General features: G+C 40.4%; 1 protein-coding gene across 2 annotated transcripts; it reads right to left on the reverse strand.

Moving 5' to 3' along the window:
- Positions 1-2,857: 2,857 nt before the first annotated feature.
- LOC124271959 (S-adenosyl-L-methionine-dependent tRNA 4-demethylwyosine synthase TYW1-like) lies at positions 2,858-24,306 on the reverse strand. 2 transcript variants are annotated; one of them, XM_046707130.1, is made up of 15 exons: positions 23,835-24,306; positions 22,745-22,876; positions 21,954-22,094; positions 21,524-21,625; positions 20,057-20,245; positions 18,580-18,679; positions 15,173-15,366; positions 13,262-13,372; positions 12,129-12,284; positions 11,216-11,334; positions 10,026-10,135; positions 6,778-6,955; positions 4,504-4,750; positions 3,457-3,624; positions 2,858-3,112 (listed from the first exon to the last, which is right to left on the reverse strand). In XM_046707130.1, the coding sequence occupies exons 2-15, from the start codon at positions 22,868-22,870 to the stop codon at positions 2,894-2,896; spliced, it is 2,160 nt and encodes a 719-aa protein (XP_046563086.1). In that variant the 5' UTR covers positions 22,871-22,876; positions 23,835-24,306; the 3' UTR covers positions 2,858-2,893. The 2 variants fall into 2 exon arrangements, with proteins under 2 accessions (XP_046563086.1, XP_046563087.1); XM_046707131.1 differs by having other exon boundaries at positions 23,760-23,835.
- Between the last annotated feature and the right edge of the window lie 1,710 nt (positions 24,307-26,016).

The raw sequence follows: 26,016 nt of genomic DNA on the forward strand, positions 1-26,016 counted from the left end.
AACAAACTAAGTCCCACCTTCACTGAATGAATACACTCTTGTGAAGAATTCCACCTTTATCTTATGTTCTTAACACAGGGTGTATAAATCTCAATACAATCAGCAGCTATGGTGCACATAAAATAATGTGTAATACAATAATTCAATAATTCTAACAAAAATCAAAGAATTTGACATTAAACAAGTGGGTCCTGAATTAATATGTACTTTCTCACAAATGATGTTGGATTCACTAAATATCTAAATGCAGAATTCAAAGAGTATTTGAATCATTGAAGCAAGTGCTTCAACAGTGTACTTTTCACAACTCGTCATTATAATGTAAAATAGAGCTACATTGTGTATAAATTGCATTTAAGTCTCAATTATGTTTTGTGCAAATCAGCAAACTGCCAAAATAATGATTCTAAAAAACATGATAAAACAGAATACAACAATAACACAGAAACAGTTCAGTCATAAACAAACTAGTTTACATCATATCACAAATATCGAAAGCATCCCCATTAAGTCCTTTTAGTGAAAACTGCTTCAATCCATGGGGAACATTCCTGGAGTTCAGCCCCCTTGCCCGCTTGGAGCGCTGCGGTAGTTACAGTCCAACAGTAGCTGTCACTCTGATACTGGCCTGCCTATCAGCCAAGCCTAAACTTAAATCGACATAAACCTACTTTTAAATTCTTTGTACTTCGAATGTCATTCAACCACCACTTCAGCAAGTTTTGACCTCTCGGACACGTCGAACCACCTCTATTGCAGCATCCAGAGCCACAGCAGAACGTCTCAGGCATAGTAATTGCTGCGCATTTGAAATCGACCGTGCTACAAACTTCGAACGCCATGATTATACCGGAAGTACACTTAGGACCGTAGTGATTGGCGCCATTTATTGGCGAAGCGTTAAAGGGAGATAACTGAGGAATGTTCCCCATTACCAGTGACGCCAGACAACCTGGCCTCATTTTGTCCCTAAACGATGAGCACAAGGCAGGGATACAGCAAGTACTATGTTTTAAAGTCTATTGGTACGACCAAATTGAGCAGCCGTGAGACTGCTCGGTACGATGACAGATAATCAACACTGTCTCTTACGACAATGAGTAGTGGCACTTGGAGAGTATTCTCAGAAAGCTCCTGTTTTAAAGTTAGTACATTTATCATAAGTAACGCTTCAAAATGAGAAATGTTCATAAGAGACCATAACACATATTCATCTCAATATTAGGAAGATTTTGTGTTTATCCCCGGCAATATTCCCATGAAGGGTGAATGTTTGGATGGGATATTTATAGAACAATATGCAACTGAAACAAAATAAATACTACATGAAATGCTATTGTTTTTTCCATAAGGCCAGACCAATTTTATTTCTTGTTTTACGGATCTGCTGGTCGTATTTTTTCAAGAATAAGAAAAAGAGTAAAATTTTAATTTTCTCCTCTCAAAAAATAAAATCCTTGTTTTTATTGGCCAAAAATGTAAACTTAAAAGAAAAAAAAAATGAGATTTTTTTTTGCCCCTTATACACTTCATAAATTGCCAGAAGCAAAATACTTTTAATATTTAGACGGAATATTACTTTGACTGGTGATTTTATTTTTATTTTTTTTCCCCTCCTGCCTTTAGTTTTTTTCTGAGGACAAAACTCCGTAAAACAAGAAATAAACTTGGTCTGGCCTAAATGCTGTTTCCATATGAGGACAGTATACTTCTGTTTCCAGATTCTCAGGTGAGGTTTGAGATGATCCCTTTTTCAAAGATGAAATGAAATCATTGCCGATTATCTGCACAGTAAAAGGTTTTTATGGCTCCGAAGAATTTGAGTAGGGGGGTAACTCAGGTCAGTTAACAAGTGATTCTCCCCATTGCGTAGATCAATTGTCATGACGTCAATCACTGGATTGCCTGGTCCAGGCTTGAATATTTACAGATTACTGTCCTACAACTGGAATATTACCGAGTGAGGAATTAAACAACAAACAAACAAATAATATCCGATTCAGCAACCCATTCAAGTCAATATATACGGAACTGAAAAAGTCCAGATAAGCCTGGTTTGACTGAATGGTTCTTTTTACAGAAAGAAGAGAACACAGAGTGCCGTGGGGTGAACTTGGATGAAAATATGATATAGAGTTATTTCCCTTAGGCATTCCAAAAATTCTTTTATCCTTTGTATCCCAGTTTTCCCAGATTATGTTTCAGGCTTGTCCTGCACAATACTATTTCTGGTTCATTCAGTTAATGACTTAACATGCCTCCATTTGGGTTTTTGTTCCAGTTCAGCTGAGATGCATTGACGTAACTGGAATACTGTTCAAAAGAGGTGTTAAAACAAACTCTGGCACTATCTCACTCACTAACTCTTGCACTATCTCCCTCACATTCTATCCAATTCATAGTAATACAGAGTTTTCATTTTTTCAGTTTTTGGACAATGAAACATGTTCTGTATGTTTGTAGTAAGTTCCTTTTTGTCAAATGTCTATGGGCTGGGTGCGTATTATGATAAATAAGGTATATGTCTAAAGACAATATATTAGGTATTACTGCAAATGGCAACACCTCAAACAATTGGCCCAGATTTGCAACACACATACACACCTAAGTCCTTCCAGTAGTCGGTTTACTCAATATATCCATCCATCCCAAGCCCCCCATCCCTTATCCTGAACACATCCTGGGCAGTCCTGAATGTGAAATAGCAACATCAGACCTCAAGGTCAAACAGCAAGATCAATCCTCAAGGACAAATAGCAAGATCAATCCCAAAGGTCAAACAGCATGATTAATCCTCAAGGTAAAACAGCAAGATCAATCCTCAAGGTCAAACAGCACGATTAATCCTCAAGGTAAAACAACAAGATCAATCCTCAAGGTCAAACAGCAAATGTTAGCATCCACTGATGTCTTTCTGCTTCTTTCTATGGAACCGAGTCTCTACTGGGTCAAACCCTCTCTCTGAAGCTCCAAACACTGCCCAGTGTGGAGTTGGGGCCATATAGTCCTCTGCAGTAAATGTTTTCTGGCCTCCTGATTGGTTGTATTCTGATATGAGTTGGTGAAACCGAGGATAGTCTATCCATGTCCACCATTCATCCTTGATCTTGAACTGTAAGAGAAGTAAAATGTTTGTGAGTATTTCTGCCTACCAAGCCAACAGTCTTACATTTAATAACACAAAAACCCCAAGATCAGCCAAGTCATATTCACTTTTTCTAAAGTCTTCAGTAAGAAGTATTGATTCCTATATTCATACCATGCTAATCAAAGTTCAAATTCTGGAAAACAAAACAAATCTCCACTGTAGTGGTATCTTGAAATAATCTTAAGCATACTTTCTTGACTTTATAACAGGCACTGAGTATCACATAGACATACTTGGCCATAGATCAACTAAAGGTTATCAAGGAAAGAAGCAAGACAGTCCAATCCTTCATCAGTCATGTGACTCACCTTTGTGTGTGCGATGAGTATACAGTTGGAGTGTTCATGTTCGGAAGCTATTTCGTAATCTGGCAGCGCATCTGCAAGTTGTTGTACGAAGCTAACAACTTCCTGGTGCCAAGGCACGTTGGCCATCGTCAGGGTGGAAGCTTTGGACTCGCCACAGTAGGTGACACCCTGAAAAAAGAATAAATTTGAAGAATTTGATTCTGTGACATTTTATTGGCTCACCAGGCCATCTTTTATTTTTCCCGTAACCATAAACTGACACAAAATTCAACCACACCCACTAAAGAGTACCGTTTCCTGATTGGTAGATAATAGAATGGTAGATAATAGAACAGGTGGGGTTTGTGTTGCATCATTGTGCAGAATGACACTGACTTCCACTGTTGTGTACATTGTTTTAGCAGGCTATGGAGTCATCACTGATCATGTTGATGGCATTTATTTATTTTTTAATTGGTTTCAATACTTTTAAGATTTATGGAGACATAAACACGAGACATCACGTGCATACAGTGGAAATCCACATCACCACTGTGTGAACACCCTTAGTCCGTGTTAAGTCCACATTAACGCTGAAAGGGTCTTTGTCAGAATGGGTATTAGAGATATGTACCCCAGGTAAGTTATAAATGATTATTTTTCATGCAGATGGGAAATTAGAACTTGTTAATCTCTGAGCATAATGTTGATCGTTTCATGGACAATTATATAATATGAAATATTAATGTTCAAAATGTAACTAAATTTACACAATAATGCCACGAAAATAGGTATCGTGATACGTATCGAATCATGACATGGGTATCATGATATATATTGATTCACAAAACTTATGTATCCCTACCCAGTACCTAAACGAGGGGAAAGCCTATATTCCTCACCACTTTACTGAAAACTGTGACCAGTTCATGTCGTACTTCCCGTTCACCTGATTTGAGTGATATCCGTAATAGTGTATGCTTGATCTTGGTGTGACAACCCAACAACTCACCCACCAGGCTCCCCCTCCTAGCTACACTTCATGAAGATCATTGAACCATTTCCTACCTTGACCTCGATGAAGTCTGGCTTTCCCCGGGAGACGAGGCTGGCATAGTTCTTCACTTCATCTGTGTTCCAGGCCTTGACCAGGGTCAGTCTGTACACAGTTCTCTGCCCCTTGCTGCCCAAGGCCTCCAGACTGTCCAGGAAACGCTGCCAGTAGTCCCGGAACAGCGGGCGGTCGATCTTCTTCAGGCTCTCCTTGGTGCTGGCGTCGACACTCACATACAGCTGGGTCACTGGACTCAGGTCCCTGCACACAGTAAAAAGGATTGTACTTGTTTGGTTTATGTTTTCTCAACGCCACACTTATATTCCATCTGTACAAGGGTTATTATTATTATATGGGTATTTATATAGTGCTATAGTCCATCCCACATGCATGCTCAAAGCACTTCTTTGTTTTTCCCTCCATCAATGGATGCCAATCTCAGCGGCACATCATATCAATCTCAACTCCCTGGGGATCATACAGCCCTTGCTGCCTCTAGGCGCACTGAGTTAATGTGACTTTCTCATCCTAACGAGGTACCCACTCACAGCTGGGTGGACTGGGACAGATATACACAGTACTTTGTCCAAGTTTACTGCACGTTGCTGTACCCGCAACTAGGCGTTTGCACGTATTCATGTGGCCACCATCTGGTCATTTACCAACTGATTCGTGGGTTCTTTAAAGTGCTCAGGGTTCTGTACTGTACATTAGGGGTTGTGACAACACTGAAAGAGTCTGCACACAAAGTTGACTCCAAGGTTTTTACGCCCGGTCACAGGTGGGCTCGATCCCGGCACCTCCAAGTTCACTGGATCACTAGCCTGGCGCCTTAGACAGCTTGCCCACCACGCCCCTAGGCACTGGTAGAGAACTTGGTTATAGTGAGAGTGGAGTCTGTGATTTTTGCTACAGAAACTTTATGACTTATGACAGGGTCTTTGTGATTTGTGATTCTTTGCAATGATATGTGTTATAATAAGATAAAATGGTAATTATAGCTTTAGTTTGTGGTATTAAAGACTATAATTTGCCTAATCAACACATAATATCATTTTGCAACTGTATAATGTACTTGAATAAATCTAGCAATACCATGGATATAATTTTTATCATAATTTGCAATGAAAGTCATTTTGATAATAAAAATGAGTAAAACATCAAGATTAACAACCCTCAAAGACCAAAATATTCACAACGAATTATGTCAAGTCTTCCACATAAAATTGTGTCATATATATCAATATTTTAACATCAATTTCACTAAAATAATATTTTAGAAATGTCACAGAGTTTTTAACACTGGTAACGGAAAATTTGAGATTGAAAGATGCTGGTAACGGAAAATTCCTATCATTTTGTGTTCATTTAGGATAAGGCAGTAAGTTGTTCTGTTGTATAAACATTTACTTGGCAAGTCACAAGATAAGATGATTTCGTCACTATCTCAAGGGACATTTTGTGTGCATCATGTACAGGTCTCCAGTTTTCACATTCTTAAAGCGTGTCTATATAAAGATTTTTAATGAGTACCTGCAAGTGATTGCAAGTCACAATATCATTACCTCTTGACATGGAACACATACAAATAGATAGTACAAAGCCCCAATCACAATGCTTAACTCACATAGTCTGTACAAAACATTTATTTTCAGAAGACGATTTAGTCAATGTTCATGATGGTTTTGATGATGATTGTGATCTACACATTGTTGTAGATAATGATGACTATCTGTCAGTCATAAATAGACTTCAAAATGTCAAGTGATTTCATGATTTATACTATCTTGTGTTATTAATATTTTGTCTCCATGGATCTTGGGCTGCACTATCACTACAGAACTATATCCATCAATTGCAACATGAACCTATCATTTACACATTTCTTCATTTCAGAACTTCAGGAAACAAAGGTTAAATAAGCCAAAGTACAACACGAACATTAATTTCATCACTCATTTCATGATACACAGTGACTAAATCAATGAGAGTGAGTGAGTGAGTTGAGTTTTACACCGCACTCAGTAATATTCCAGCTATATGGCAGTGGTCTGTAAATAATCGAGTCTGGACCAGACAATCCAGTGATCAACAGCATGAGCATCGATCTGCGCAATTGGGAACCGATGACATGTGTCAACCAAGCCAGCGAGCCTGACCACCCGATCCCGTTAGTCGCCTCTAACGACAAGCATGGGTTACTGAAGGTTCATTCTAACCCGGACCTTCACGGGTGACTAAACCAGTGAGATGGGTATATGTAAGACTGTCATATCTTCCATGCTTACTTGATTGCATCAGGAAACTGGGCGTTGGTGACGAGGAAGGAGGAAATCCCCCTGCCATGGAGCAGGCTGACGAACTTGTTGATCTCGGGGTACATGATTGGTTCTCCCACCAGTGACAGCGCGCAGTGTTTGGGCTCCAGGCCTTCAGCAAACCTCTCTGGCTGCACTCCAGGAACACCTGGTGGACATTTGTAGAAACAACTTCACAGGGTGGAAGCGTTGTCCACACGATATGTGGAGTTGCCCCCAAAGCAACTCCATTTCCTCGCTGGACAGTGAAAGAAGAAGACGTGGCGCAAGAGTTATGGTAAGTTTTCATTATTTTGCAAGTATATCAGGTTTTGCCATTTGACAGAAGGATCTAGAAAGTTACAGATCGTTCTGTAATAGCTTGACACCCTCTATATTTATTACAATTGTGGGTTGGGCGAGGGCACCCTCCTAAGTGTCAAAAGAAAATGATCGTTCCAACACAAAATATGACATCCTCCAGAGCAGACACACCTTTTTTTGCAGTCAGTTCTTAGATATAGTGATTTTAGGTCTTCATTCACAGTTTAGGCTTTAATGCATCGGTAATTTTTCAGTTATCGTCGAAAAATCAAACTGTACATTTTACATGGAGTTGTTTTGAAACTGTCCATTGCTTTGAATGTTTACATTGAAGTAACTGTCCATGTAGTTGCATGGATCTTAGAGCATTAAGTGTTGAAATCCCACAGTTTTTTATATCCTTTTCCACTGACTTGGCAATGGAAACGGTAGTTGTTGTGAAGGATCCCTTGAACATACAGTCTGAGGCCAAATGAAGACTTGTAGAACTTGCCGCATATGTGGCAGCGGTCAAACTGAAACATGAGTCTCAGGAACCAATTCCGACAATGACCTACTTTCCAGCTGATCTGAATTTTGAAAATTTTACTGTAAATTGTATCTTTATATACTTATCCTATCTCACGGTATGCACTATCTTCTTCTTCTACGACCATGTGTGGAAACGTGCTGTAGGCTAAGTTGAATCAAAAGTTATTCGGCCTCTGACCCCCCGACCTCTGACCCCACTCCGATGGCAGTACCTGTCAATCATCTCAATAAGCGTGCAGATTGCACAGATGATCACATGACGGTCTCTGCCATGTCATTCTCGTCTTGGAGCTTCCAGTAATCTGTGATGTGGGGCAGGTCGGGTGGGTATCCATCGCGTGAGATAGGATAAGTATATAAAGATCTGTAACTTTCTAGATCCTTCTGCCAAATGGCAACACCTGATATACTTGCAAAATAATGAAAATGCGAGGAAAACCTACCTTTACTTTTGCGCCATGTGTCCTTCTTTCACTGTCCAGCGAGGAAATGAAGCTGCTTTGGGGGCAACTCCACATTTCGTGTGGACAGCGCTTTCACCCTGTGAACTTTATATGTGAGGAAATTAAATCTTGAATAGAATCTTTCTTTGAAAATTTCTACATCATGACACTGAGTGAGTCTGGGTTAATTCCTCTGTAAGCAGTATAAAAGTATGAAGTATGAAGGAAAGCAGAAGTGATGTTGAAGGAAAGCAGAAGTGATGTTAAAGGAAAGCAGAAGTGATGATGAAGGAAAGCAGAAGTGATGATGAAGGAAAGCAGAAGTGATGATGAAGGAAAGCAGAAGTGATGTTGAAGGAAAGCAGAAGAGATGATGAAGGAAAGCAGAAGTGATGTTAAAGGAAAGCAGAAGTGATGATGAAGGAAAGCAGAAGTGATGTTGAAGGAAAGCAGAAGTGATGTTAAAGGAAAGCAGAAGTGATGATGAAGGAAAGCAGAAGTGATGTTGAAGGAAAGCAGAAGTGATGTTAAAGGAAAGCAGAAGGGATGAAGAAGGAAAGCAGAAGTGATGTTAAAGGAAAGCAGAAGGGATGATGAAGGAAAGCAGAAGGGATGCAGAGGGATGATGAAGGAAAGCAGAAGGGATGATGAAGGAAAGCAGAAGGGCTGCAGAGGGATGATGAAGGATAGCAGAAGGGATGTTGAAGGAAAGCAGAAGTGATGTTAAAGGAAAGCAGAAGGGATGATGAAGGAAAGCAGAAGTGATGTTAAAGGAAAGCAGAAGGGATGATGAAGGAAAGCAGAAGGGATGCAGAGGGATGAGGAAGGAAAGCAGAAGGGATGCAGAGGGATGATGAAGGAAAGCAGAAGGGATGTTAAAGGAAAGCAGAAGTGATGATGAAGGAAAGCAGAAGTGATGATGAAGGAAAGCAGAAGTTATGTTAAAGGAAAGCAGAAGTGATGATGAAGGAAAGCAGAAGTGATGTTGAAGGAAAGCAGAAGTGATGATGAAGGAAAGCAGAAGGGATGATGAAGGAAAGCAGAAGGGATGATGAAGGAAAGCAGAAGTGATGATGAAGGAAAGCAGAAGTGATGTTGAAGGAAAGCAGAAGGGATGATGAAGGAAAGCAGAAGTGATGTTAAAGGAAAGCAGAAGTGATGATGAAGGAAAGCAGAAGGGATGCAGAGGGATGAGGAAGAAAAGCAGAAGGGATGCAGAGGGATGATGAAGGAAAGCAGAAGGGATGTTAAAGGAAAGCAGAAGTGATGATGAAGGAAAGCAGAAGTGATGATGAAGGAAAGCAGAAGTTATGTTAAAGGAAAGCAGAAGTGATGATGAAGGAAAGCAGAAGTGATGTTGAAGGAAAGCAGAAGTGATGATGAAGGAAAGCAGAAGGGATGATGAAGGAAAGCAGAAGGGATGATGAAGGAAAGCAGAAGTGATGATGAAGGAAAGCAGAAGTGATGATGAAGGAAAGCAGAAGTGATGATGAAGGAAAGCAGAAGTGATGATGAAGGAAAGCAGAAGTGATGATGAAGGAAAGCAGAAGTGATGATGAAGGAAAGCAGAAGTGATGTTAAAGGAAAGCAGAAGTGATGATGAAGGAAAGCAGAAGGGATGATGAAGGAAAGCAGAAGTGATGATGAAGGAAAGCAGAAGTGATGATGAAGGAAAGCAGAAGTGATACTGAAGGAAAGCAGAAGTGATGCAGAGTGATGATGAAGGAAAGCAGAAGTGATGTTGAAGGAAAGCAGAAGCATAAGGACAATGGAGGTTCTGGACCATATGGACCCGGTCCAGGGCATGGTAGTCCTCCATAATCATGGATCTGGGATTTGAACCCAAGGTTTCTGGCATGCCAAGGGTTGTGCCTTGGGTGTCTGAACCACCAGAGCCCTATGTTTATGACAATGCGGGTACGAGAGAATGTGCTGACTGACCCCGAAACTGCTTAATGAGATTGACATGGTTCTTGAGCGCTCCCTGGAAGACAGTATCAGCGTCGTCCATCTTCCACTTCCACTCTGTGCCCACTGGATTGGTGTGATGTCTGGAGACACAAGAAGCAACATCCTCTCACAAAACCAGAAAACATAATGCAGACAAGTAACAGACATATCAACAACAGACAAGCAACAGACATACAGCACAGACATATCAACAACAGACATGCAACACATACATAACAACAGACATACAACAGACACACAGCACAGACATACAACAGACACACAGCACAGACATATCAACAACAGACATACAACAGACACACAGCACAGACATATCAACAACAGACACACAGCACAGACATATCAACAGACACACAGCACAGACGTAACAGACACACAGCACAGACATAACAACAGACATACAACAGACACACAGCACAGACATACAACAGACACACAGCACAGACATATCAACAGACATACAACAGACACACAGCACAGACATATCAACAACAGACAAACAACAAGACACACAGCACAGACATAACAACAGACAAACAACAGACACACAGCACAGACGTAACACCAGACATACAACAGACACACAGCACAGACATATCAACAACAGACAAACAACAGACACACAGCACAGACATATCAACAACAGACAAACAACAGACACACAGCACAGACATATCAACACCAGACACACAACAGACACACAGCACAGACATAACAACAGACATACAACAGACACACACTGCAGTCAGAGAGACAAACACTTGGCAGACACATAAGACATACAGAACTATGAAACAAATGTAAAAGACACACTAAGTCGACAAGTAACAAAACAGGGAACCCGTAAACAACAGATACATAACTGACTCATAGAACAGATATGCTAAGTAGGGATATAGACGATCAGCTAAGCTGACACACATTCCCAGAATGCACACATCAGACACACATATATATACAGTCTCCAGCAGAAGACACAAACAAAATATGCACAAAGCAGACACACACACACATGCTTACCTCTGGCAGAAGATACACACAGCAGACTGACGAACACAGACACATGCACGGCAGAAACACACAACAGACACACACATATATTTACCAGACACACACAACAGACACAAACATATATATTTACAAGACACACACATGCTTACCTCCAGCAGAAGACACACTTGTTGGCACAGGCCAGACTGGGTGTGGTCTCCATGCAGCGGTGAGATTCAATACCGTAGAACGTGTGCTTGTAGCAGCCTCCCCTGCCCCGCAGCATGGACTGAAGAAGAACAATGTCGGCCTTAGTTAACAGTAACTTCATGAAAACAGACATCCTATTACCATGGTTACATTATAGTGAATTCTATCCTTCATTTTTAGTTGCTTTGCTTCAACTTTGGAGTTTATGCTGATGGAAACAGATCACTTCACACACATCAGTATGGTCGCCGTCAGCTTCCCTGACTGTCAAAATATGGTTCATTATTGGCCATTTTAGAATATGATTTCCTGCTATGAACTTTACAGCATTTCTATAAAACAAATGAGGTCAGCCTCTTACTGATATAATGCTGGACAGAGGCATTAAGTGTGGCATCTTAGAGAAAACCCAGATCCAGCCTGACAGTTTAACAAATATTGACCAAAACTGAAATGTTGCGAACAGTCCTATCTTCTTCCAGCTGAGTCAGTTAATAAATTTCAGAAATGGAAAAACAACATCAACAACATAGAACAACTAATGTCAATTATCTCCAGAAACAAATTCATTGGGATGCAAATCAGTCAAACAATAAACGGTGTTACAATTGAAGTCAATACTTTCATCGTATTCGTATTTATAATATTCATATTTTCATTTCAACCCCCTAATCATTCTAATTTTGAAAGGACTGACTGAGTTTGGTTTTGCGCCGCTTTTAGCAATATTCCTGCAACATCACGGCTGGGGACACCAGAAATGTATTTTTGAAAGGAAATATGTGTTGTAGGAAACAGCAGTTCAACAGTCAACACAGCCATCTCATGCACAAATCATATGTAGCCAATTAAAACACTTGAACTGAGTCTGACCTTTGTCCATCTGCACAGTTTGACCCCTGAGTGTGAACCAATCAGCTTGTAGCCCTGCTTCTCCAGTGACTGTCGCAGGAGCGGCGTGATCATCTCCCTCGGCTCCGTGGACGACACACCCCCCTCCTCATCCTCATCCACCTCCACCTGCTTGTTCTGAACAACATCATCAACATCAACAGAGACTGAGTTAAGCCAGGCATAGCTAGGAGCTAGTACATGATTAGAACCAGGTAGAACTCATTTCATTCTCCAAGGGATTATCCAACCCAAGCTGCCGGTAGGTTCACAGCTACCATTACCATCTCCTACCGGGTACCCATTCACTGCTGGGCAAACTGAAGTTTATTATTCAACAAGATCAGTTCAAGGGGGCAATACGTATGCTGCATGTATTTCACTGTGAGACAGTAACAAAGTGCTACAAACTTGGAGTAGTCCATCCCTCATTCACCTGTATGTCCACTGTAACTGAACTGTGACCTGAGCCCTGTATACAGGATCATGTGTCATAACAGAAATAGCAAATATGTCAAAGCTGATAACAAAGACACAGGTACCATGTCCAAGGTGATAACACAGGCACAAGTACCATGTCCCAGCTGATAACACAAGACACAGGTACCATGTCCCAGGTGATATCACAGGCACAGGTACCATGTCCCCGGTGATAACACAAGACACAGGTACCATGTCCAAGGTGATAACACAGGCACAAGTACCATGTCCCAGGTGATAACACAAGACACAGGTACCATGTCCCAGGTGATATCACAGGCACAGGTACCATGTCCCCGGTGATAACACAAGACACAGGTACCATGTCCAAGGTGATAACACAGCCACTAGTACCATGTCCCAGGTGATAACACAAGACACAGGTACCATGTCCCAGGTGATAATACAGGCACAGGTACCATGTCCAAGGTGATAACACAGACACAGGTACCATGTCCCAGGTGATAACATAGACACAGGTACCATGTCCCAGGTGATAACACAGACAGGTACCATGTCCAAGGTGATAACACAGACACAGGTACCATGTCCCAGGTGATAACACAGACACAGGTACCATGTCCAAGGTGATAACAGACAGTCCTAGTCAAGATGTATCAGCTTGTCATGCTTACCTTCTTGACGTTCTTCATCATCATGCCGAGGTCCTCCAGATCAACGATCCCTGCTGTGGACTTGCTCGTACTAGTGACCTTCTCGTCCTCACTACTGGTTTCAAACAAAACCTGAAGTACACATAGAACACACACATTAGAGTCTCTAGCAAGGGGCTTGTGTAGGACACATAGAACACACATAGAACACACACATTAGAGTCTCTAGCAAGGGGCTTGTGTAGGACACATAGAACACACACATTAGAGTCTCTAGCAAGGGGATTGTGTAGGACATATGATTCAAGAGCCATATAAAGTTAAGAAAAACTATGTAAATTAACAGTGGAAAGTGAAAATCAAGTCTTCTCCCACTATCCACTTTTCACCCATGGCATCCCTGTTTACCCTTCTATCAACAGTAGTTATTGTGCAATAAGCAACCAGCTGCAAGGAATCATAGATGGTTGGAATGAATGAATGCTGTAACCCCAATTTTTTTCACTAAAACTGTCAAATTTCAAATTTAGGGATTACTTCTGAGTCAGTAACTTTTGTTTTCAATGTTTTGAATTTTGTATTTATTACTTGTATGAAAACACCATGGCAAGAAAACCTTTGTAAAGATTATATTTCATTATTATTATGATTATTACAACACAACTATTTTCAACACAAGGGGATCTCTTTCAGACATCTTTGGACATGAGCTTCCATCCAGTTTTCAAAAGATGTTTGAGGAAAACCATTAATTTCTTTGAGAGGCATTTTAGAAGTTGTAAAGATGAAGGAAAACAAAGTTCTATGGATAGTCAATTTCCTTATTGAAATCAGTGCGACTCTCTATATTTAGGTGTAGGTACTAAAGTACTGTCAGAAATAGAAAAAAATGTTTTTAGGCTGTACCTCTGTATCCCTAAAATGTACACAATTGCAAATAGCATATGTCGAAATAACCCACATCGGCCTAACTGGGCGTTCAGTTGGATGCGTAATAAGATATCCAGGAAAGCATGTTTACTCGTAAAATTGGGCAAAACTTAGAAAAAATACGAACAGCTGCTGAAAACAATAGATCAGATTATAGATGGCAATTAGGTCGCTCAGCCAGGTATGACAACGGACCGTCAAATCACTTGGCATGGAATGCAGGTGCTGGCCACAGACACAAGGGGTCATCTCAAATATCTTTTATGCTTTTTCATGTGTATTGAATATGTCTCTACTGATTATCTAATCTTAGCTAATATCTTTATCCCTAAGCCCGACCCTACAGTCAGAAACACCCGTCTTGGTTTTGCTTTTGAGACGATCCCTCCTACCTGTTACTTTATAGTGATAGTGAGACTGCATGGCAGCGACATCCTTCATAGTTTCAGTATTAAAGTTATTATTGTTATGTCAGCTATCTTTTATAATGAAGCTAAGTTTAATTTGAATATGGACATTATAAAATTGTCCTTTGTAATATAATATCATCACATACTAATTTGCATAAAGCCATGGCCTGTTCCAAATAAGTCGCTTTGGACTTAGAATAAAACCGCATTTCTCATTTCTGCATTAATCTCTCCTCAGTAAAGTCCTTTTTCTCCGTTTCCTATCTCCCTACCAGTGAGACTGTAGTTAGACGAACTTAGTTCAACAGATATTTCGCACTTACACTATTAACTACATAAATTGTAGATAACAATGGGAATTTTTTTTTAATTTATTTTTTCTATTTCTGACAGTACTTTAACACTGTCGTCAAGCACCTGCTTGAAATGTGGCACTAATTGCAATAAACAAGTTGACTATCCATAGAACTTGGCTTTCCTTTAATGTTCCTATGTTTCATTAATTTTAGTCGCTTTGTACTCATAAAATATGACCCTTATCAAACTTTGTTCTTTCACGTGTCATTTGTTCTTTCACATTTGGAGCACCGACCTCATTGTCGCTGCTGCACTCTCCCTCGCTGCTGCATGTCTTCCCATCAGCCTCTGCTGTGTCTTTTGTCTTGACACACGCACATTTGCCTCCACACTTCTCTCCCACGCACCGCTTCACGGTGCGGCCATTCAACACCGGCCTCGCGGCCTTCACAAACTGCCTCTTCCACGCCTGGAAGTCTTCTTCTAATCCTATAAAGCACAGCAAACTCATTCTCTAAATATTACACTTCTAAAGAGTACATATCTAGAGAGAACCCAAATATTGACAGAGTTATATATTATAAGGGGGGAGCTTCCCTACTAACCCCCACTTCTGGATCCGCATATGACCAATCACAGGATACTACAGTCTGTTTGCAGTGAAAACGTACCGATGAATTTCACTTTAAACAAAAAAGTAAATTAAATAACGTGAAATTAAGATTGCGAATCCTCATAATTTTACCTTGCCAATTACACAATTAAATCACAGAATTTTATTCAACTTAGGATAAAAGTTGTTTAACAAACGATCATAGATCCAAATCGCTATTATTGGTTTGTATTACAAGGGGTGAGCGCAGTAGTTGGAACAGTGAAACAAATGCACAGGCGGGACGTGATGAGCGTTAACTTAGACCAGCCCTACCTGGTCTCGGTGTTTCATTTAATGTGCATACCCCCTGTAATACAAACCAATAATAGCGATATGAAACCATGATTGTTTGTTAAACAACTTTTATCTTAAGTTGAATAAACTTCTGAGATTTAAATTTTCAATTGGCAAGGTAAAATTATGAGGATTTGCAATCTTAATTTCACTTTATTCAATTTCTATTTTGGTTTAAAGTGAAATTCATCAGTACGTTTTCACTGCAAACAGACTATAGTGACCTCCTGTCCTGGAATAGACTAATGCTTTGTCTCTGAATATATATAATTTTGACAGAAAGAAATAATTAAATTCAAATTGAAAAGGAGGCCCAGTGAGTTGGGAGATTCAGAACCTGAGGAAATCTAGACTTGCTTCATTCACTGCTTTAGCATTGCAAATACGGCTGGGGAGACAGGAAACTAATGTGGTTCAGGGACTGTGAGACAGACTACTGGAATCTGGTCAGCTGGTCACTGGTGGCGTGAGCTCTTTTGTACATATTTATATTACAAACAAGTGTTTGCCACTGATATGGCAATGTCCCCCGCCGCTAAAGAATGGAATATCTATATTTACTACTTTTTATTTTTTGGTCAAATACAAGATGCCTGAAATGACTGGTGTCTGCATAATCACCCAATGTAGGCTGTCAACATAATTGAAAACATTGGGTGCAATGTTTTATGAGATATCGCGTTAAAATAAGTTGGAAAAGCGGTAAAAGTGTCGTGGTGACCTTGAAGGTAAGGTCAAGGTCACCCCAATTGACTGGTGTCTGCGTAATCCCCAAATGTAGACTGTCACCAAATTTGAAGACATTGGGTACAACAGTCCATGAGATATCTCGTTAACAAAGAGTTAAAAGTGTGCAAAGTGTCGTGGTGACCTTGAAGATAAGGTCAAGGTCACCATAATAAACTGATGTCTGCGTAATCCCCAAATGTAGGCTGTCACCAAATTTGAAGACACTGGGTACAACAGTCCATGAGATATCTCGTTAACAAAGAGTTAAAAGTGTGCAAAGTGTCGTGGTGACCTTGAAGATAAGGTCATGATCACCCAAATCAACTGGTGTCTGCGTAATCCCCCAATGTAGGCTGTCACCAAATTTGAAGACACTGGGTACAACAGTCCATGAGATATCGCGTTTAAATAAGTTGGAAAAGCGGTAAAAGTGTCGTGGTGACCTTGAAGATAAGGTCATGATCACCCAAATCAACTGGTGTCTGCGTAATCCCCCAATGTAGGCTGTCACCAAATTTGAAGACACTGGGTACAACAGTCCATGAGATATCGCGTTTAAATAAGTTGGAAAAGCGGTAAAAGTGTCGTGGTGACCTTGAAGGTAAGGTCAAGGTCACCCCAATTGACTGGTGTCTGCGTAATCCCCCAATGTAGACTGTCACCAAATTTGAAGACATTGGGTACAACAGTCCATGAGATATCTCGTTAACAAAGAGTTAAAAGTGTGCAAAGTGTCGTGGTGACCTTGAAGATAAGGTCATGATCACCCAAATCAACTGGTGTCTGCGTAATCCCCCAATGTAGGCTGTCACCAAATTTGAAGACACTGAATACAACAGTCCATGAGATATCGCGTTAACAAGAGTTTGAAAAGTGGTCAAAGTGTCGTGGTGACCTTGAAACTAAGGTCAAGGTCACCCCAATCAACTGGTGTCTGTGTAATCCCCCAGTGTAGGCTGTCACCAAATTTGAAGACACTGAATATAACAGTCCATGAGATATCACGTTAACAAGAGTTGAAGTGTGCAAAGTGTCGTGGTGACCTTGAAAATAAGGTCAAGGTCACCCAAATCGAATGGTGTCTGCGTAATCCCCCAATGTAGGCTGTCACCAAATTTGAAGACATTGGGTACAACAGTTCATGAGATATCGCGTTAACAAGAATCGGGACGTACGTACGTACGGACACCGCTGAATACATAGTCCCCCGTTCCTCGTTGCGGCCGGGGACAATAAATGCTTACAATTTATGGAAAGGGTGGGGTGGGGTGTGTGTGTGTGTGTCTGTCATTGATTTTGTACATGACATGCAGGGGTGGGGGTCACTTAGTTTGTACATAAATTTTAGGGGGGGATCATTCACATTGTACATGCTTCTCCATATAAATCACCCCCTAGCCATGATGAACGGTCCCTTAGCATTATTCCAGCAATATCATGGCGGGGGACACCAGAAATCGGGTTCACACATTGTACCCATGTGGGGAATCAAACCCGGGTCTTCGACGAGACGACCCCTCCGTCCCCATGTCAACTGGGAATCAAACCTACAATCATGGTACTAGGGCTGTAATGATGCATCCAACTATCGATGGATTGCAATTGTTGAGTCTCTGATAGCAATTATTCAATGGCAGAAAGGAAAAACTATTGATGCATCGATAGTATGTGTGACTATCAATAGTTTAGTAATTGACTTCCGTTGATAAATGCGCAGAGCAATATACAGGATGTTTGGGTGCAGACTTGCAGCTTCATTGAGTTTATGTTTAACCATTTACTTGATCTGGGTTTCAAGTTTCTTGTCATTCATTAAAAGAGACAGAAACTACTTCAACTTGTTTTTATTTCATATGAACTATACATTCATTTGGGAAATGACTTCAAATGAGACAATTCAAGGAGAATAAAAACTGGCCATTGAGTAAAACAGACATCTTGCAATCTGTAGTCACCCTTGGGTAATCAGCAGGTACAACCGACACTGTAACACACTGACAAAGAGTCTACATGTCTCTAATTACCTGCATTTTCACTGTTTGCCACATTTTCATCTCCTAGTCCAACAGATTCAATTCTGAGTGCAGAAAGATCCCTCAACCATGAGTCTACATTCTTGGCCACCTGTAACAGAAATAAGTCATGACGTGAAGTCCTGTGAAGGTCAAGCATCTGTATTGATCTAAAACACAATGAGAGTGAGTGAGTATGGTTTTACGCCGCTTTTAGCAATATTCCAGCAATATCACGGCGGGGGACACCAAAAATGCATTTCACATATTGTACCCATGTGGGGAATCGCACCAGGGTCTTCAGCATGACGAGCGGATTCTTTAACCATTACACTACCCCACCGATCCAAAAGAGACAATGGGATTTGATTGAAATGGTCTATTTGGTTGAAATTGTCTGTTTGGGTGTTATGGTCTGTTTGGGTGTTATGATCTGTTTGGGTGTTATGGTCTATTTATGATATAATCTGTTTGGTGTTATGGTCTATTTATGATATGGTCTGTTTGGGTCTTATGGTCTATTTATGATATGGTCTGTTTGGGAGTTATGGTCTATACAAGAGTTATGGTCTATATGGGTGTTATGGTCTATAGGGTGTTATGGTCTATATGGGTGTATGATCTGAGTGGGTGTTATGGTCTGTTTGGGAGTTATGGTCTATAGGGTGTTATGGTCTATATGGGTGTATGATCTGTGTGGGTGTTATGGTCTGTTTGGGAGTTATGGTCTATACGGGGGTTATGGTCCATATGGGTGTATGATCTGTGTGGGTGTTATGGTCTGTTTGGGAGTTATGGTCTATATGGGTGTTATGGTCTATATGGGTGTTATGGTCTGTTGGGTGTTATGGTCTGTTTGGGTGTTATGGTCTGTTAGGGTGAAATGGTCTATTTAGGTGTAATGGTCTATATGGGTGTTATGGTCTATTTGTGTGTAATGGTCTATTTGGGTGCAATCATCATATGATCTGATGGTCTGCATGGGTATGATATTCAACTGTTCCAACAGTCTGTGGGTTCAATAGGCAATGGGTCTACAACATGCTTAAAGAAACATGACTTCCAAAATATTTATTGAGCTTTAAGCATGGCATCCTTGAAAGACAGATCCAAAGTTTATTTTAAAAAATCACAACTGACAAGTACTTCATGTTCAACACTGACCCAGGGGTGGAAATAACCCATTGCCCGACGTCCGACTCCAGTGTTTTTTTCTGTCGGGCAAGCAAATTTGTATATCATATTGTACCGGTGTCCAATGTTAATAATGTTGTTTATTTAAAAAATCAACAAGAAAACAGCCGGTATAGTGGAAAAATTATCAGGGCAAGTGATTTTACATGTGCCACTGTACCGGAGTACACTAGCAATTTGAAAGTTATTTCCACCCCCGTGACCTACTGCCAGTCAAGCATCAGAAGAACATTCCTTCAATTAGACACAAAAGAAAATTACGAGAAATTCTGTTGAGCAATAATTCACATTTTACCGTATTAAAGTTTTCTGTGTACACCGAGTTTCCCAGGCCGAACACAGCATAGTGCAGGCCCTTGAGCAGAGTTTTCTGGACACGGAAGTCAGAGGCGGTTTCCTGTAGCCATTTGTAGAACCACTCAGCGCCCCCTGGTGGCTTTCCATCAGTGTAGGTGGAGATAATAAACACACACAAATGGTCGGTCTGAAACACAATAAATAAAATGTCACACTGCAGCAAAAAAATCATAATCACGCTGGTATGGAATAAATTGAGATGATTAAATCAACATGTGTGTCATACTGTTTGTTTTTTTGTGCTATCTGGCAGAAGGGCAGGGCTCCACATTCACTTTATCCCACTGGCCCGGGTCTAGCAAAATGTTGACAGGACCAGTGCAACTATGATAAGTTCTATCCCGACGATCTAGTAGATATTTAAGGCTGTCAATAAGAGTCCATTAGCAGGACCAGTAAGAAGCTGTAAGGACCACTGATTTTTAAAAGTTACTGGTCCTGTGGTATTGTTCAGGAATTTGGGTGAATGTCAAGCCCTGAAGAGGAAGTTTACCTGACATAACCTTGAATGGAATTGTCTTTGTTTTGGAATTTTTAATTTTAATTAAATAGCAGACTGCATAAAATTCAAGCACAGTATAAGGTTTACATGACTAACACAGACAGAGTAACATACCGGCTCATTTCATAACATGTCACTCTTCCACATACTGGTCACTTGTATCCCTGGGTTACTGAGTCAAATGAATATACACAACCGATGAAATGAATGTGGATGGGAGATAAAGCGAAAACCTTTGAAATGGTTGGTTGGTTGTTTAACGCCGCACTCAACAATATTCCAGCTATATGGCGGCGGTCTGTAAATAATCGAGTCTGGACCAGACAATCCAGTGATCAACACCATGAGTATCGATCTACACATTTGGGATATGATGACATGTTATCCAAGTCAGCGAACCTGACGATAACAATATTCCAGCTATATGGCGGCGGTCTGTAAATAATCGAGTCTGGACCAGACAATCCAGTGATCAACACCATGAGTATCGATCTACACATTTGGGATGCGATGACATGTCATCCAAGTCAGCGAACCTGACGATAACAATATTCCAGCTATATGGCGGCGGTCTGTAAATAATCGAGTCTGGACCAGACAATCCAGTGATCAACACCATGAGTATCGATCTACACATTTGGGATATGATGACATGTTATCCAAGTCAGCGAACCTGACGATAACAATATTCCAGCTATATGGCGGCGGTCTGTAAATAATCGAGTCTGGACCAGACAATCCAGTGATCAACACCATGAGTATCGATCTACACATTTGGGATGCGATGACATGTCATCCAAGTCAGCGAACCTGACGATAAGCATGGGTTGGTGAAGACCAATTGTAAAGTGTATCTTAAAAGGGTACATTTGAAATGGGATAGCATGATTTGGCACACATTACCTCTTCAGAGAGGTCATCTTCCGGGTCATAGGTCTTGAGATCAACAGTTGATGTTTGATAACCTTTGTCTCCTATATCTGCAGCCAAGAGCTCAGCAAATTTCTGAAGAACAATCAGAATAAATGCATTAGTACAATACAGACGAGCAAAATAAAACTGGTAATTATCAAAACTATAAACATTGTTATCAATGATGATCATGAAAGATTTGATAGTCAATTAATAATTGAAGTTGTATATGCTGATATTCAATACGACTAGGCCTGCCACTGCCCCTTCCAAGTAAACGACCAGTACCTAAGATCAAACAAAATTTCAAAATGGAATCTCTGGTATAATTGTTGTCTAAATAATGGCGGCAACTGCTATAATGACCCATGGTTCCTGACATAGGCTGAATGTTGTTTTATGACACTTGAACTATTATAACCTTTGCGTTGCCTGTTTGTGTTCCATAGAAAATCTTCAATTTTCGTTTCTCCCTCAGCTTTTTTCTTGATTTGGTCTTCTCAGCAGGTTTTTCAGCTTCATCTTTAGCAACATCAGTTGTGGCATAGTCACGCACTGCTTTCTGTACATGGAAACATTAGAAACAGTCTTAGCTACCATAATATAAAGACTAAAAATAATACCAAATAGCACTTTTCTTCAACACATGTTCGTATAATATACATGCATTACATTTAGTGATTAATCTTGTTATACTCACTTTAACTACTGACTGACTGAGTTGGGTTTTACGCCCCTTTCAGCAATATTCCAGCAATATCATGGCGGGGACACCAGAAATGGGCATCACATAATGTACCCATGTGGGGAATCGAACCCAGGTCTTCAACGTGACAAGTGAACACTTTGACCACTTGGCTGGGGCGGATACAGCTTTATGAGAAAGGGGGTTGCACACTATTGAGAAAAGGAGGGATGCACACTTCATTTTCACCCAAGTTTCAATGGTCAATTAAAAAACTTTCAGCACAAAAGGGGGGGTGCGCACCCCTGCACCCCCACTCTGGATCCACCTATGCTTGGCTACCCCACCGCACAGCCCCAAGATGGGTTTGGCATGAGGTAACCACCAGCAGACATGAAACATGGAAAATGTATCAAAATCATAACACAGCACTGGATGAATTAATGGTGCGACCAATCAGCCCACTGTTAGTTGCATCTTTCACTCCCAAACCTCATTCTGGTCATGGGAGCACTGACTGATCTCACCTTGACATTGATTCCTCTACTTCCACTGTACAGCAGCCACACAAGACAGGCAGTGGCCAGCAGCACCGTCCACACGGGGATACACAGGTACTCCGACACCTGGCTTGTCAGGAACTTCTCCAGCATGGCTGTCTATAGCAACAACCAAGGTAACATTGTTTTCTAAGAGCACAGCATTGTCAAATGGAATATTTTGGATATGATACATTTTTGTATGTTAATCACAATCCCTCACACTATAACAAGGACATCCCTCAGATGGGTTGTTTTTAAGATATAGTTACAGATGAGAAACATGTTTTACAGCAGTTTGTGTGATTAGTCATGAAACGACAAATATGTTCCTTAGACAGAGTAAAAGCTATAATACACGGTTAAGTATTATCTTATTCAAAGGTCTGGAACAAATCTAAAAGTTGAAGTTAGGTTTGTCGATTACAATCATTACTTCAAGTTTGATTCTATTATAAAACTGTATAAACAGTCAAAGACGGATTCATCAGTATCTGGCAGTAAAAAAGTTATTTCTCGTCAAGGCTGCTAAAAATTAACATGACTAAGAATACCAAATTTAAATATAAGGGACCGTTCATAATTTATTTGATTTTGTACATGACATGCAGGGGGGTCACTTATTTTGTACATAGATTTTAGGGGGAGTCGTTCACATTGCACACATGCTTCTCAATAAAAATCATCATCACATCCCTAGCGATCAATTATGAACGGTCCCTAGAGACACCTGGTACTTGCTTTGGAAAATAAGCGCCACTGTATCAGAGCACAAGACGGTACACATTGATCTATCGCCATCTGCTCATGGCTGAATACACTTAATCAGTGTAATCAGTTACCAACCGTAACACGCAGTGACCACAAATTGCCACGATTTGAATTTGGGCATTGTGAGATTTAAGTAAGGAGAAACTTAGCGAAATCATGTGACAACCTCTGCTTATATGTCTTCAATTACTCGGAAATATATTCGTTTTAATGTGAGACACAAACAACTCACCTAGCTCCCGAACAATAGCGATTTCAAAACAATTACACAACTCGACACATGGAGGCCGCCATATTTGATATTTACCTGCAGAGTTGATTCTTCTTATTCGTTTGAGGGTAGCCCAACTCTGCGCAGTGAAATCACATGTGCCAATCAATGTCGTATTTCGTTGAAAGAGCAATTCCCCCTTCAGTGTAACTACGTGAAATGTCTACGTGGTCATTTCTATATGTGTATTATGTGTACTTCCTTGTTTTAGTTTCAGATTCAGTTCATGATGACGAAGTTGAATATATTGATTATTTAAAACCAGAGACCATATAATAGATTATATGGTCTCTGTTAAAACTAAAAGGAAAAGCTTATCACACGGAAGACACGGTCTATCATTCACACACGTATGAAGATGGCTTAGGGTGCTAGCAGGGGCGTAGCTACCATTATTTTGAAAAGCTCGGGCTTACACGTGATTTTGAAAATGAAAGTCGGGTAAGTCCTCCATACAATCTAAATATAAAGCTTTGCAACCTATCGGGCTTACACGACAAAATTGGCTTGCTACGCGCCTGGCTAGTGCTGATAAACATTTAGTCCGTTGATCGAGTAAGGTTCTCATATTAAAAATTATATACACACACAAATAGACAAAATCCAAATCACGACCAACTCAGGCTGACTTCAGCCTTGATGCCAATCTTGACTTCCGCATCACTCTTAGACTTGCCACATCACTCTAGACTTGAGTTGTGTTTTTTTTCAATATATTCTCTAGACTCATGGAGATAGGCTAATACAAATTACAATGCCTGTACACTGAATTGCAAAAAGCGATTCTAAAGGCCGCTTGGTTCATTTGTCAATTCTAGAACGTTTTGATCATCCAAAACCCAAACAACTCCCTTACTGAGTTGCATGTAATCAACCTGGTCTGCCTCCTACAGCCCTGAAAATATATTCAAAATTAGATCCAGCTCAACTGTAGAATGATTTGGCAAGTCAAGATTGACTAAGCCCCGAATACAGTATACTATGTTCATATATTTCACATTTTGTGGATATGTATTTTCATATAAGATAACTTTATTTATGGCACTATAGGTGCTAGTCTGCTAACAGTCTAGAATGTTGTGGCTATCACAGAGACCATAATTTTATATCGGTATATGGTCTCTGGCTATCCTAATACACAGAGACAATGTCCAAGTTCAAAGCAGGCATGGTACCATAATGACAATGTCTGGAACCCTCCGTAAATAGGCACCAGGCTGTGGAGCATGGAATACATCTAATGTAGTCAATTAAATACCAACGTAGCAGGCGTGCACTGGGCCAGTGCCGGCAGGCCATCTGCGTCTGCGACATCGCCCTACCAGAGTTGGTTGCTCTTGTCGAGAGAGCCAGCTAGGGAGGAGTGAGTGAGTATGGTTTTATGCCGCTTTTAGCAATAATCCAGCAATATCACGACGGGGACACCAGAACTGGGCTTCACACATTGTGCCCATGTGGGGAATCGAACATGGGTCTTCGGCGTGACAAGCGAAAGCTTAAATAACCACTAGGCTACCCCACCGCCCAGCCATTGAGACAGCAGAATCTCTAGGCTGATTATATTCCCTCAAATATAGTTACCTTATTTAAACATTTAGATCAGCACATAAAGAACTAATTTTTTGCAAATTTACGGCTAAAGCAGTCTAAACCTGTGTAGTCTTGAGTTGGACTCCTTCTCTTTGGTCCAGGAGACGAACTCGAGAACCGAGCAGAAATTAGTTCCCGTCGTGGTATTCGGCAAAAATGAATAAAAAAGGAAAAGGAAAAAAAAAGAAATACTTTTCTAATACTTTATTACGTGGGTATCTCATACTACATAATAATAAGCAAAATTTGGTAACAGATGATGGATAATTTAGCACATTTAAATGAAGAACATTTTCTGCTAGGTCACACACTGGCAAGTCATTTACTTAATTCTAAAATGAGAAGCCAATGAGAACTGAAGCCAAGTTAACTCATTAGCTACTCAGCTACTCACCAATTACTTAAAAGTCTAGAATGTCTTGATTAACTGGTACATGTTGATACAAGAAACAGGTTCCCTTGTACAATACCTAATATCAAATACCACAGTCCAAGCTGGATACTCATGGTAACACCACTTCTTATACTCGTTATTTTGGTGAGTTTATTTTGCCATTTACACTCAAAACTTCATAAAAATATGTTACATACTCCAATTTCCCCCATTTCTTTCTTTTTTCCCCTTTGT

The sequence above is a fragment of the Haliotis rubra genome, unplaced genomic scaffold, assembly GCF_003918875.1.
Source record: "Haliotis rubra isolate DU_JTF1 unplaced genomic scaffold, ASM391887v1 Scf1649, whole genome shotgun sequence".
Classification (NCBI taxonomy): domain Eukaryota; kingdom Metazoa; phylum Mollusca; class Gastropoda; order Lepetellida; family Haliotidae; genus Haliotis; species Haliotis rubra.

Excerpts from the sequence above, each read along its gene's own strand:
- LOC124271959 (XM_046707130.1), bottom strand. The coding sequence starts at position 22,870 with ATGCTGGAGAAGTTCCTGACAAGCCAGGTGTCGGAGTACCTGTGTATC. Across the intron at positions 15,367-18,579 it reads GGCAAACAGTGAAAATGCAG|GATTAGAAGAAGACTTCCAG; the intron begins GTAATTAGAGAC and ends TGTGCTTTATAG. Across the intron at positions 10,136-11,215 it reads AAGTGTGTCTTCTGCTGGAG|ACATCACACCAATCCAGTGG; the intron begins GTAAGCATGTGT and ends TTGTGTCTCCAG.